Source organism: Phlebotomus papatasi, chromosome 3 (genome assembly GCF_024763615.1).
Source record: "Phlebotomus papatasi isolate M1 chromosome 3, Ppap_2.1, whole genome shotgun sequence".
NCBI lineage: Eukaryota > Metazoa > Arthropoda > Insecta > Diptera > Psychodidae > Phlebotomus > Phlebotomus papatasi.
Window position 1 is genome coordinate 57115587 of NC_077224.1, and position 15821 is coordinate 57131407.

At 30.9% G+C, this 15821-nt stretch overlaps 1 protein-coding gene across 3 annotated transcripts in view; it reads left to right on the top strand.

Annotated features, from left to right (window-relative positions):
* The window catches only part of LOC129806913 (trissin receptor), a 57846-nt gene extending 46486 nt beyond the window's left edge, over positions 1 to 11360 (top strand). The window contains exons 6-9 of one of the 3 annotated variants that reach the window (XM_055855767.1): positions 1784 to 1999; positions 7564 to 7793; positions 10402 to 10603; positions 10902 to 11360. In XM_055855767.1, coding sequence (XP_055711742.1) covers positions 1784 to 1999; positions 7564 to 7793; positions 10402 to 10603; positions 10902 to 10952 — 699 coding nt within the window. In that variant the 3' untranslated portion in view covers positions 10953 to 11360. Of the gene's footprint in view, positions 1 to 1783; positions 2000 to 7563; positions 7794 to 10401 lie in introns of all 3 variants that reach the window. The other 2 variants (XM_055855766.1, XM_055855765.1) reach the window with 2 other exon arrangements.
* Positions 11361 to 15821: the final 4461 nt, after the last annotated feature.

Here is a 15821-nt window from a genome sequence, read left to right on the forward strand (position 1 = left end):
GGCAGAATTATTGAATTGAATAAACCACAAATACAACTGTTTTAATAAATTGAATACAAATTAAGTGAAGAAAACCACATTGCACCAACTGAGTGGAAATTTCGGAAATTTTCTTCGGTTTATGGAAATTTCACCAAAATTGCATTGAAGATGATCTGTCAATTGCAATATTTGATAAAATATTTCTGAAGGGTACATAAATATTAGGAAGAAGGTATTATATCCAACTCTGTGTAATTTTTCAAATTTAGAAAGACTATTTTTGTTAAAGAGGAGGAACATTACAGCTATGAAAATTCTAAATTTGAATAGGGTCGAAGGAATAACTTGTTCTTATCAGGGAACACCTATTGGCAATATCGTCAAAATTGTTATCATTGGCTTCTCCAGAACGGTTATACTCCTGATGATATTTGAATTGACGTCATAGATCTCTCGTGGAGCGGCTCCGATTTCTCCTAAGAGCATTCCTAGTGTTAGCCCGTTAGTTACTGATGGGAAGGGTGTCGTTATATTTCCGGCTGAAAAGTGACAATCGCACCTGCGTGGTTACTTCCGGGGAGCCGTTAATGCCGGTGTCGTTGAGAGGATTTGTATTGAGAGTTAGTTCATGTTGAATCGTCGTAGGGAATAGATCGTCAGGGTTCTGGGTAGAGAGAAACCTCTGGCGGCCAAGGCGCTCATCCACGCGATTGCTTTAAAGATTTACAGATTCTCTGACGGATCTAACAAAATATTCAAATTTATTTAATATACCTAATAAATGCAAGTAATATGACGCTTTTTTAATCAACCTTTCCCTGTAAGGATAGTTGTTCAAATTTCGCATCCGAAATGGTACAAAAAAGAATGCCAATAATGTTAAGATACGAATTCTTAAAGTGCCAATAGGTGTACTCTCATCGACCATAGTTTAATAACACCTTAAGATAAATTTATATGCAATTTGAAACACCGATTGTGAATATTCAGGAGCATGTTAATCATTCTAATACCAACAATCAGTAAGATTTATCTATGCCAAGAAACTGGTGTATACAAAATTAATATTGAAATTCTGGTGTGTACAGGTTTCTGGAATATCTGAAATATAATCCTTGCACATAACGTAATTTAGGACACTGCACTATCGAAAAGCTTATTCATAGTTCATTAAGATGATATAAGATGTTACGAACAGACAAAAGCGGAGTTTGTTCCTCTTTAATTTTGTGATATTGGCAGTTAAAACGAATTACTTCGTTTGAAATTTTAAAGTTATTTTTAAAATTTCAAAGGCAATCTATTGCACTTTATGTATCCACTGAATTGCTTTATTAGTATTTGAAATTATTATTTGACTCACTACATATTTGGGTATTACAAATTTATTATCAATTCAAACTCAATTAAAACCGTACTTTCTCACACCCTCCAAATTGTTAGAATCTGATGAATTCCCTTACCACTCAACATTCCAATTTCTGTTATTGCCCTTTTAATTGCTGGTATATGTGCTGTTCTTATTTTTTGGTGGCCAAAAATCACTTCATATTGCGTGTTCAGAGGTAAACTTTGAACAACTTCGAATTCGAAAAATATAAAGCTCTGCCGAAAAAAAATAAAGGTATATTTAATGAGCATTGAACCCCAATACAACACGAACTCTGTAACCAATTTAACTTGTTCGTCTTCTGAGGGTGTTTTTTCCTCTGCGTATATTTTCCTACCCCCTGTATACCATTCATTTCCACTGATGTGATATTGAAATATACTTTTGCCTTGATTTTTCTTCTGTAAACAGATCCTATACAGTAGAATCGCAATAACACTTTGGAAAAGCTCTCAGGGGTTGGAGAGAAATATTGCGATGAAGAATACGCCGCAATACAATAGTGAGTCTACTCATGGACCCATGGGATACGACAGTCCTCAGAATTCTCATCACCTAAGCACCATGAATGCATCAAGCCGGAGGTCAAAGAATAATCGACGACACTTTGATATTGTGGAGAGTCAGGTGAGTGGATGATTTATTTACATACACAGAGAAAAATTACCCTCTAAATTCAAGAAAAAAATACTCTAACTAAGGGTTCGATTTTGCTCCAAGCAATTTTTTTCTTAAATTTCGCTTAAATTAAGAAAAAATTTCTATAAGAGCATTTTCTTAAATTTTAGAGTACGATGGTTTTGAAATTCAGTAGCTTTGAATTTAGACTTTTTTACTCTTAAATTTAGAGAAAAATAGTTTTGAATTTGTAGCAAAAATGGTTTTGATTTTAGAGCATTGTGGTTTTGATTTTAGAAACTTATGGGTTTGATTTTAGAGTATCATGGTTTTGATTTTAGAAACTTATGGTTTTGATTTTAGAGTATCATGGTTTTGATTTTAGAGAATTGTGGTTTTGATTTTAGAAACTTATGGTTTTGATTTTAGAAACTTATGGGTTTGATTTTAGAGTATCATGGTTTTGATTTTAGAAACTTATGGTTTTGATTTTAGAGTATCATGGTTTTGATTTTAGAGAATTGTGGTTTTGATTTTAGAAACTTATGGTTTTGATTTTAGAAACTTATGGTTTTGATTTTAGAAACTTATGGGTTTGATTTTAGAAACTTATGGTTTTGATTTTAGAGTACCATGGTTTTGATTTTAGAGTATCATGGTTTTGATTTTAGAGTATTGTAGTTTTGATTTTAGAGTATCATGGATTTGATTTTAGAGAATTGTGGTTTTGATTTTAGAAACTTATGGGTTTGATTTTAGAAACTTATGGGTTTGATTTTAGAAACTTATGGTTTTGATTTTAGAAACTTATGGGTTTGATTTTAGAAACTTATGGGTTTGATTTTAGAAACTTATGGTTTTGATTTTAGAGTATTGTGGTTTTGATTTTAGAGTATCATGGTTTTGATTTTAGAGTATCGTGGTTTTGATTTTAGAGTACCATGGTTTTGATTTTAGAGTATTGTGGTTTTGATTTTAGAGTATCATGGTTTTGATTTTAGAGTACCATGGTTTTGATTTTAGAGTACCATGGTTTTGATTTTAGAGTACCATGGTTTTGATTTTAGAGTACCATGGTTTTGATTTTAGAGTACCATGGTTTTGATTTTAGAGTACCATGGTTTTGATTTTAGAGTGTTTGCAGTGTTGATTGTCGAGTATTGCTGGTTCTGAAAGTAGAGTATTCTGAGGTTTTGAATCAAGGCAATTTGAGGGTTTTTTTGTGAATGTTATATATTTCATTCTTTACCTTTTCCACGTGATGCATATGATGCGCGCGTATTCACTTCCATGAAACTCTCATATGCATCTTTCATTTCAATTTTCTATATGAACTTTGCCAATCGGAATTTACCTCCACTGAAGTATGTTGCTTAATCTGAAATATTTAAGAGTATAATGGTTTTGATTTTAGAGTATCAAGGCTTAGAACCTCTCATAGTCTGTCTTATTTCGATATTTTTATATAAACTTTTCCAATCGGAATTCATCTCCACTGAAGTATGTTGCTTAATCTGAAATATTTAAGACTAATATGGTTTTGATTTTAGAATATTATTGTCTTGCTTTTAGAGTACTTTGGTTTTGATGTTGGTCTATTGTGGTTTTGAATTCTTTTAGAGTATTGGGGATTTGATTTTAGACTATTGTGGTGATGATTCTACAGCATTGTGGTTTTGATTTTAGAGTATCGTGGTTTTGATTTTAGAGTATTATAGTTTTGATTTTAGAAACTCATGGTTTTGATTTTATTTCTAAAATCAAAACCATGGTACCTAAAATCAAAACCACGATACTCTAAAATCAAAACCATGAGACTCTAAAATCAAAACCGTAATACTCTAAAATCAAACCCATAAGTTTCTAAAATCAAAACCACAATGCTCTAAAATCAAAACCACGATACTCTAAAATCAAAACCGTAATACTCTAAAATCAAACCCATAAGTTTCTAAAATCAAAACCACAATGCTCTAAAATCAAAACCACGATACTCTAAAATCAAAACCGTAATACTCTAAAATCAAACCCATAAGTTTCTAAAATCAAAACCACAATGCTCTAAAATCAAAACCACGATACTCTAAAATCAAAACCGTAATACTCTAAAATCAAACCCATAAGTTTCTAAAATCAAACCCATAAGTTTCTAAAATCAAACCCATAAGTTTCTAAAATCAAACCCATAAGTTTCTAAAATCAAACCCATAAGTTTCTAAAATCAAAACCATAAGTTTCTAAAATCAAAACCATAAGTTTCTAAAAACAAAACCATAAGTTTCTAAAATCAAAACCACAATACTCTAAAATCAAAACCATGATACTCTAAAATCAAAACCATGATACTCAAAACCACAAAAAATCAAAACCATGAGACTCTAAAATCAAAACCATGATACTCTAAAATCAAAACCACGAAAATCAAAACTCTCTAAAATCAAAACCATGAATTTCTAAAATCAAAACCATAAGTTTCTAGAATCAAAACCACGATACTCTAAAATCAAAACCATGAGACTCTAAAATCAAAACCCTGATACTCTAAAATCAAAACCATGAAAATCAAAACCATGACTCTAAAATCAAAACCATGATACAAACCCATAAGTTTCTAAAATCAAAACCATAAGTTTCATCAAAACTACTCTAAAATCAAAACCATGAGACTCTAAAATCAAAACCCTGTTTCTGAGAAAAATCAAAACCATGAAGTTTCTAAAATCAAAACCATAAGTTTCTAAAATCAAAACCACAATACTCTAAAATCAAGACCATAATAGTATAATAGAATTCAAAACCACTATACTCTTATTTCGAAACGATGATTTCGCTAAGATCAAAACCAAAATAGTCTTAACTCGAAACCTCTATACTCTAAAATCAAAACCATGACCTTCTAACTTTAAAACTTCTGTATGCTCTATCAGTGTTCAAAACTACGATTCTCTAAAATCAAACCCACTGTTCTCCTATTATTAAGCACAATTTATTCTATTTTTTAAACTATCATACTCTTTTAGAGAAATTCAAGCGCAAAATATCTCAATTATAGGGGAAAATAGTTTGAAATTCTTGTACTCTTGATTCAAAACCACGTTTCTTAATTTTTTCTAACTCAAAATTTTTCTCTGTGTAGTAAGAAAACAAATACGCAATACAAAATATTTGACTTGAGTTTACTGTAGGTATATTTTTCATGCCGATAATTCTATTTGATAATAAATTTATTTTATGACATACAATAATTTGAGAAAAATATCAATATCTTCAGGGCAGATCAAAATGTAATGTAAATAATTTCAATAAATCTCAAAAAACAATTTTAGAACAAGGTGGTTAGAAAGCATACAATTACAGTACGACTCCGATGGAGTCAACACATTTTATTCTTGTATATCTGCAATATTCTAAATTATTAATTGTTGTAGATACTATTTCACTCGTTAAAAATTTGGTCAGTTTTTACTTAACAGATTTAGTTTAAAAGTTTGACATTAAACCTGGAATCTTACAGATTTTTCACGGCGTTTAAAGTTTTTTAGGAGTTGACTCTATCGGAGTCGTACTGTACTTATCTTAGATATTTTTCAACTGCCAGTAATCAGTAACCAGGAAATTTTATTGGAACTGTATGAGCGCAGTAAAAAATTAAATTTTATTGGTAAAAAGGACAAATTTATGATTAATGCTTATGTTAGATTTTTTCATGAACCCGGAATGTTCGAACGAATTCTGAATTGCCTTTCTGAACTTTAAATTCTTGATTTTAGATTAATGCAAATTTTATAAATTTCCTGATTCAGAAAATTTTGTAAATATTGCTTTTATAATTAATTTTAGTCAGTATTGCAATGCCGTGGACATATGTATTATTGAGGCAATTTATATAGCATATATTCATTTATTAGATATGCTATATCTATGATAATGATAGAAGAATTTTACGGAATTTTTGAGTTGATAAAAAACGAATGAAAAATTTACAAAAATCAAAACACAAAAATATGAGAAGAAAATGATTTAGTTTTTTTTCTTTTAATAAAATTTTAAGAATGATTAAACTACAAATTTATGTTTTTATTAAGCCTTCAAAGATTAAACAAATAATAACGTGAATTTGGATTCTAATAGCTTCGGCACATCTTTTAGATCAGGAAAACTTTTTGAGGTCGAAATCGAAATCCCTTTCTTTTTCACACGCTCTGCATATGTCTATCTCATTCTTTCGCACTCTTCTTCTTCCTTTAAACATCACAACAAATTCGAATTTGAAGCGCGAAAGAATGAGAAAAATATGTGCAAAATGTGTGACAAAAAATGAATACGAATTTGGTTTTCATGAAATTTTACTTATCTAAAAGGTGGTGTCAAAGCTTTAAATAAATTGAATAAAAATAAAACATGACGTAAGGTAAAGTGCCCTCGAGTCGACCGGTTATTCAACTCGACCGGTGGTCAATATTTGAGTGTTTGATGGTGAATTTCTATAAAATTGCCACTTATTCGTATTTATTTATGGAATGATTGATCTATTAATGTTAGATCATACGCCGAATATTAGTGCAAATATAAATAAATTGACTCTACCGGTCGAATTGAGAAACCCGTCGACTTGAGGGCACTTTACCTTACTGTTTTGCCATCTTAAACGCAAAAACTTCAAAATATACCTTTTTACACGTAATCAAACGTTATCAAAAAGTGAAACAAAATAATGTACACGTATATTGCGAAAATATCTTGCTATTTCTCATATATCAGAAAACATAACATCATATTTTGCATTGCGTTATAGATCATAGAATATGTGATAAAGGTGTTTTTTCATCTATATTCTACGCTTGAGAATATAAATTTTCCATGAAAATCGTGTGCTTCGGGAAAAATATATCATCTCAAATTTATTCACTTCACTGTATATATCTCCTACAAGTTTACGATATATCACGAATATTCTGTGTCATGAACAGGATAAAATGAACCAGAAAACATTCATGATGCAGGACTAATGGAAGAGGGTCCTCAGGGGACATCTACGAAAAAAAATAATCCATTTTGTGAAAGTTTCAATCTTTCCACCAAAAAAACTGTTTAATTGACAAAGGGGACTTTAATGGCATTTGGAGGTTTTTTAGGTATTGTCCATGAAAGTCATACTAAATTGATTTTCTTCTGAAATCATTGCTCTATTTTCATATAATGCGAACCACGTCAGAAGTATTTTTTAAGCCATTATTTGGGAAGCTTTTCTTTATGAATTTCCTAAAATATTCATGAGCATTTCATGATGATTGACGATATGGTAAATAGAAATGAAGTACCTTTCCGGATTAGAATAAATCGTATGTCTGCTATTTAAAGCCCCATATTGGCTAGAAAGAGGAAAAATATAATTTATCGTTGTACAATCTTGGAGGTGTTTCCCAATATGATTATATATTTATATAACCCCTAATGGATGTTTTATAACATTTCCTTTCTCACCTGAAAGTGAGGATTAAACCCTAAGAAAGATTATTAAATATTGGTGTCTTATTATTCAAATATCGTATTTCGCTTTTCTCCATCCTTAGACTAAAGTCTCCATGTCAAGTGAGAAAGGTTCAACGTGGAGAACGCAGAGCTTTCGAAATCCCCGGCATCAGCACATGCATCATATTGGCACTCAATTAACACAAGTCTCACATTCCTCGAGCAATGTTCTACGGGCACGTCGAGGGGTCATCCGGATGCTGATGGTAGTAGTGCTGACGTTTGCCCTCTGTAACTTGCCATTTCACGCTCGGAAAATGTGGCAATACTGGTAAGCACCTTTTTCTTTCTGGAATACCTATCGCTTTATAAATTTTCTTCAGGAAAGGAGAGCATCGAATTATGTCTTGAAACTACAAACCAAAAAATCTTTGTAATTTTAATTAAACTTCTGACAACAAAGCTATTTAGTGTTTTGAGTACAAAGTTATTTTAAAATTGCAAGATTGAGAAAGACTATAGCTTTGTAGTCAGAAAATTAAATTTTATAACAATTTGATTGCAAGTTGAAAATTACAAGCGTAGAAGTCTTGTTATCCTGATTCAGTACTTCCCGGGTTTCTTGAAAAGTTTTGAAATGTTTTCATAATGAATTCTAGAAAACAATAAATTTTTATTAATAATTAAATCTTTTAATTTCTTTGAAACATTACGTAGTGAATTACAATCTTAAAACACAAATGATAAGGTTAGATAACTTTTATGATATGCTTTTTACAGGTAATCTCTGTTATTGCAATTCAGAATGCTTGCAAATTCTATTATGAGTTGATTTTTGAGAACATCTAAATTTCTCAAGTCGCGTCACACCAATTTAAACAAAGCTTAATCAATTTAGAATGTAAAATATCCAATTTTAGTGTTAATGGCATAGGGGATAGTGCCCATGCTTGATACCATTGGAAGCTTAGTAATAACTAAATTTTTCTTATGTTTCTCAATAAACGTGACTCTGCAATATATTTTAAAAACTAGCCACTTTCTTATAATTTTTAAAATATGGTTGCGATAAGTCACATATGCATATACTGTGAAACTTAGACAATTTTGTCATTACGAAGCTTCCAATGGTATCAAGCATAGGCACTTTCCCCTACTAGACAATTTACTTATTATTGTCGGTATCACTGATTTTATTATAAAATCTCTGAATATTTTCAAAAGAAGTTAAATTAATATTTATATGTCAATATTTTCCAAGCCACAATTTAGTCATCGTAAAAGGAAGGACATGATCTAAATCAAGGCTCACATGGCTTTTTTTCTTTTTTGTCCAAGTCCATTACATACGCCTTTCTAAAATTCCCCTAACATTAAATGTTGCAAAGGCGCTTGTTTATTCTTTATTTTTGTAAAAGTCCTGTATGGGATGTATGGCACCTAGGGCACTATAATCTTTTCAGTGCATGCAAAAAAAAATAAACAAGAATGGTGGATGTAAGCTGTGGGATACGCATTAACGACATACATGAAAAACTCCCACGAACTTGAACAATCATCCAATAGATGCAAAGCAAACACAATTAGCACAGTTGCTAATCCAATACATCAACTCAGGCAATCTAGTTAGAAAATTAAAGGAAAGTGCTCTCCCTTCGGATGTTCATACCTTTCGAATAATGTGGATTTCTTTTATTTTTCTTAAGAGACTTACACATTATCAATAATTGATAGTGAGCTAACTAATACTCCCTTCCGTTATGAAAATATTCGACTTTTTTCGGAACAGGAGAGAGTATTTAATAGAAATGTGTAAGTCTCTTAGGAAAAATAAAAGAAAATTCACATTATTCGAAGGCATGAACGCTCTAAGGGAGAATAGTTTCCCCTACTTTTGCGGTATGGAACAGATTTAGATCGACATATTTTGTATATTTTTATCGTTTTTTTTTCTTATATCTTCTGTGATGACTTCAGGGTATCAATGCATAATTTTACATTTTTAGAAATGTAAGTGAATGAAAATGTATGATTATATCTCTCATTTCCCAACTCTCTCAACTCAAAATCGTATTATCGTATTTCATATAATCGTATTATATGAAACGCTCAGAGCAAAAAAGGACCTATTCTATGTCAATTTACGTATTAAGCCCATACTTGCTTCTAAGAATTAAGAATTTCTTCTACCTCAAGCGGAAAAAATTTTAAGAGTTTTGGTCTCTCTTTGGCAACTTCTCTTTGACAACTTTATTTTATAAATAAATATTATTTATTTATAAAATTATTTATATTTTTTTATAATGACAGGAGTACGCGTTGACATGTAAAACTTTTAAATTCGTGAAAAAAATGTAAGGTATTTTTATTCGAGAAAGCTAGGGGGAAGTGGGTCACCTAAAAAATTGGGATTTTTCACCTATTTTTAAACAAAATTTAGCCTTATCATGATATAATTTAACTGCACAAATAGATTGAGAAGCTAAATTACATTATGATATAGCTCAGTTCCACTTAAACATAGGAGAAAAATCCCAATTTCAAAGGTGCCCCACTTCCCCCTACACTGAGAAAAAAACGGGGGTGCGATTAACTTTTTTTCCTCATAATTTTTACACTTTTTAGGTGTAAAAATATATCAACATTTTTTAATGTTAATTTTACACCTTTCTAAGTGTAAAATTAACATGAAAAAGGGTATCTTTAACCCCTGATACACCTAAAAAGGGCAATATTTACACCGATTTTGGATCAATACTACAGGGTAAAATTAACATTTCCGGAATGTTATTTTAGCTTTTTCGGATTTCTCTCAGTGTAAGATCATAATGCATTTAATCATTTCAATATTTAATAAAAAAAATTTAAGTGTTTAGAATTACCCCACTGATTTTCTGTCATGTTTTAAGATATATTTGACTTAATACTCTCAATTTTAGGTCCAATGACTACAAGGGAGCATCCAATTTCAACGCCCTGTTCACTCCACTTACTTTTTTGGTGACGTATTTCAATTCAGGCGTAAATCCCATCCTGTATGCATTCCTCAGTCGCAACTTCCGGAAGGGTATGCGAGAATTGCTTATGTGCTCCTTCAAAAAGAACCAACGCCCGTCGATACGACAACGCCTTCCACTTCAGGTACTATCAATTGCGACACTTTATAGACCTATCACTTCAAATAAGAAAAAGAATTTATCCTTCCCTTATGTAGATTTTTTTCTTTTGCTGCTTTCTATTTTTCACACCATAAAATTCTATTTTTCCTCAAGTTATCCTGTTCTAACCTTTAGAATCTGTATTCTATACCTTTCCTTTTGAAGTATAGATTTCACTATATTTTATTTTCCTCTTTATGTGTTTGGTGGAAAGAAAAAAATCAATGAGAATTGCAGAAATTCATTGACGAACAATTAATATAAAATTTTACATCGTATAGACCCATTCTTTACCGACTGATTCAACCCATGTAGGCAATAATCCAACATGATGCGAACTGCAACACTTCCATTTGTCACGAAACGAGATGACCCGAGTGAACTCACGTGTGCACAGTGATGGATACACTACCACCACAATCATTCAAAATGCTGAATTGTAAAGAAATATATATTTTTTCTATTTATTCTTGAAAAAATGTTACTTATAAGTTATGTATTTATTTCGTGAACTTTAAGAAACATGTAATATCAGACAGAAGAAATTGTTGTTTGGAAATTGTCTCACATTTGAAGAATTTATAACAAATTACAGGAAATTATTCTTACCATCTATCGTAATTTTAATGAAGGAAAACAAAACCAACTTTAATTATCCAACGAAAGTCGAGAAACAATGTATTATATTCCTTAAGTAGTACAAATACAAATATCACAAATAAAAGGAGCTTCTCTGAAAATATTGTGCAATTTTTTATTCTTGGATTTCTTGCACCATCTGACTCATACGGATTCGGAGAAAATTTCCTAGAAGCCCGAGATTTTACAACAAATTCATTTTTAGCGGTAAAAGAATGCACGAGAAAATAGTTCTCTCACGTACTTTATTTTTATATTTTTTGAAGGATTTGTTTCCTTTTAGTTGAAAAGAATACGCCAATAAAACAATAATAAATTCTTGAGGAAGAGCTTTTTTATACAAAGAAAATTGTGTAGAGCAGATGGAAACATTGTTACCGAATTAATTTCAAGTTATGGCAAATTCAAAAATACTTGTATAAACAAATGCAAATTTAATCATTATATTGGCATTAAGGGGTTACACACTTCAGGGAGATTGAAAAAAAACTACATATTTTCTCTAAATTTTTTCGACATAAGAAAAGTTTTATTTCATTTAAGTTCTTAAGAACATCAAAGTACAACATTTGAACGATATTTTCCATTTAAAATTTAAAAGAAATAGCTGTTGGGACCTGGGGTGGAATGATAAGGTTTCGATATTATCTAATCGATAGTATCGATAATTATGTATCAGTTAAATTAGTGAATGATGCAATTTTGAACGTTATTGGGCATTTTATTGTATCGTTCTTAAAAGAATGTGACTGTTGATAAATATTTATATTAACCACAGAAATTGCAGCTATCATTACAAATTTTCAGAATGTGCAGTCGATACTATCGAAAAAAAGTTATCATATCACCTCTAATTTTTGAAAACCTTTTTTAAAAAAAAACTTACTTTTTGGTGAAAAAGATTACTCCGAGTATATTCATCAAAAGAAAAAAATAATTCTTTTAGCTGATAAATTAAACTAGTCCTAGTTTAAGTGTAGTTCTTAAACAAAAGATTAAAAAAAACTAAAGTGTATTTTTGGGAATGTAGTCACATGAATCCACTCTGAGTTAAATATGCTGTTTTTTTTAGTGTTCGTGACCCAAGTAACCCCTTAAAAAGAAAATTAAAAATAGAAATAAAACCTAACTTCAACGGCTCTTCTAATATCTGAGATCTACTTTAAAGCTTCTTCTGGCTTATTTTTTGCGCGCATATAGAATTGAAACTGGTAAGTTTTAAAATTATTTTTATTATTACAGTATGTATAATATTCGTCAAGTGAAATTGATAATGAAGAATGGGACAGTTTTATGTTTAATTAAATTACAAATAAAATTTTGAGGTCGTTAAAAAACTGTGATAAACACAACTAAAACAAAAAATAACAAAAATAAAATAAATAGTATAATAGTATATTATTTTAAAATCTAATATAAACAATAAAGCAGGGGCCTCTCAACATTTAATTTTTCCATACGTTTTTGTATAGAGGCACTGAAGACTATTGGCAAGTTTTTTCCTAAAGAGAATTGACTTATAAGTCTGATATATTTCGAAATCGTGCACTAAAAGCTATCTAAAAATACATATTTCTTAATGCTCGCCGAAATAATACAAGAACTACGAGGAAATTTGTTTAAGTCGCGGTGCAATATCTGCAAAATTTTTACAAGGAAAAGTGAAAAATAGCTTCACTTTTTATTAGGCTTGATGGGCCCCTGCAATAAAGACACGAAAAATATAGATTTTCGAGAATAAAACTTATAAAAAAAACAGAGGCATGACATTTCCATTGTTTCCCATATGTTTCTAGCGAGCCGAAAAAACTTTCGGGTTTATTAGCTGTTTTCTGTCAGTTTAGAATGAACTAAAAAATAATAGTAATACAAAATAAAAGGAAATTTAATATAAAATAGGCAACCGAAAACCTCAAATTGGCAACCTACGTAGTTTTGAAGATATCTCGTGAAATGTGTACGAAAACAGGGAAAAATTTACACTAAAATCGGTCGCATTTTTCAGAACTAATGTCACCCCCCTGTAAAAAAATATAAATTAAATTATATATTTGCGTAGAGTAAGCGTTCGCACAATAACTTTTGTTTGTAAACATGTTTTCAAAATTTCCTACGAGAGTGAGCGAGATGACTAGATCTCGGTTTCATTCATTCTCATAAAAAAGTCAAAAACATATTTAAAAACAAAAGTTATTGTGCACTGGGCATAAGAACGCAAAAACATTCTTTTTTTAATTTTCTTTTAAAAAATTGTTTTCTTTTTATTTGTGTGGTGATTTTTTTCGAAGGAACCGATTCGCTGATATTTAAAGTCTATGACTGCCAATAGAGCTTATTTATTTTAACAAAAAAAAGACCTTCTATCCTTTTTTCAACGGGTTGATTGTAGGAAAATGAGTATTGCAGGGTAGTTTTATTTGTAAATTAAAAGTTGTAAATTCATTCATTTATTTTTAGGGCAGAGTCACATTGACAGTCAAATGCTCACCGTCACCGTCAAAGCCTCACCGTTTTTCTTTAATTTTCGCATTATCATTCTTGTTTTCATTGCAATTCTTACACAAATTCTTAATTACTGTATTACATTATCTTATACTCTGTATCTGTATCTGGATATATTTGTTATAATTCAATCATGTTGTCGTATATCCCGTGTTGGAATAATCTGCTGATCGTAGATCGCCCAGGAACGTCTTCCTCGTAATGTGGATGCTTCTTCCATGTTCCTTAAGTGTTTCTGACACTATGTGAAAATAATATTTAAAAAAATTGAAGAAATAAAACGAAAATCACTCGTTCAGTTTTTTTTACGCACCGTTTATCGTATTTTCGTTTTATTTCTTCAATTTTCATTATTTTCACCTAGTGCCACAGAGTAGAAGATAAGATAATACAGTAAGTGAGAATTTGTGTAAGAATTGCAATAAAAATGCGTAAATTAAGGAGAAACAGTGTGGTTTTGACGGTGACGGTGAGCATTTGACTGTCAATGTGATTCTGCCCTTAACAGCTAATCCATATCGAAGTCACGGGCTTAGGTCACTCCAGTTAGCCCACGCCTGTCGATCCTTCGTCATTTCTAAAGGGTGTTCGAAGTCGATCCCAGGACAGCTCAAGGCAAGATCCAGAATTAAATTCAGCCACTTTAATCTGTTTGCTCCAGAGTTGCTTCTCCTAGCTTACGGCTTTAAAGTTCTATAAATTAAATCCATAAATATCATGAAAACTTTCTGAATTCTTTTTATTGCGTAAGTTCTAAAAAAAAGAAAAAAAGAAGAAAAGAGGAGTAATTTATTCAAAAATCGAAAGGCAGTTGGTAAGACAATCAAAACAATTTAAATTGTTTTCTTGAACTTGAAAAGAAAGTTGTGAGAAACAATCTAACATTGTGCAAGAAGAGTATATATAGGCTGACATTAATTACTTAATGAAAAATTCATGAGATACACAATTAAAGGACTTTTGTGTATGAAAACTTTTTACAAAGATAATTATCAACCTGAAAGTGCAATAAATTTCCATTTGAAAGAAAAATTGAAGGAAGGAATGAAGAGGCACAATTTGATATAGAAAATAAATAAAATGAAACAATTAATTCCATCTCACCTGGGAGGTGATGACTCTTCATTTTGTATCAACAAGTGGGTGAAAAGCAATTTAAAGTGATTTTCTACAGCTTTAATGGGTGTGTCAGAGCTTTCAGAGGATTTTTTAGCATTACGAAATGGTGAGGGAGAATTTTCAGACTTCTCTGAATTGTTTCAACCACATCATAAATCATTTCAAAATCTTTCAAAGAAAATTGTGATAAGCATTTTTACTTTATGGATGCTGTGATTCTCTTGTTTGAAATGTGTTTTGGGTGGAAGTTAGCATTGAGAGTAGTTATATTGAATATATCTAAATTTTATTGGCATTTCTGTTTTTGATCTGAAAGTCATATGCGGCCATTGCCATCTTAGCTTCAATTCCAGCCTCCAGTGAGAAAGTAAAAGCACGAGAGAAAAGTATGATTGGCAGATGTTTTTTAATTAAGGGTAGGAAATGAAGAGAAATCATCTTTAGGTAGGTAATGTCCACTAATAGAGCCATCAAGACCAAAAGTATGGGAAACGGACAAACCTCGCTATACTTACAATATATTTATAATTTCTCAAAACTTGAAAATTACGAAATCTGTTGAAAAAATTATTCTCTGAGGGAAGAGAATATATAGAATGTATAATGTAACTTAAAATTGAGGGTTTATTTCTCATGTTACTATAGCACTTTCTCTTTGAGTTCGAGCAATAAAATATTCTTAAATGCTACGAAACAGTTTGCACATTTTCTTTATCAACTTCTAAGGGTCTTGCAAAGCAGAAAAAAGCTCTAGTGCTATCAGTGGCAGACGTTCTTTTTTACTGAATTTTTTTAAGCTGCAATAGAGTGTGATGAAGCTCTATGGGTTGTATCAAGTGGCCACAAAGTGGAAATTTCTTGTCAAACTTCCAAGCTCTGCAAACATTGGATGGTTGACAGTGATAACAGAGTCTCAGGGTAGGATATTTCAGTCTGAGATT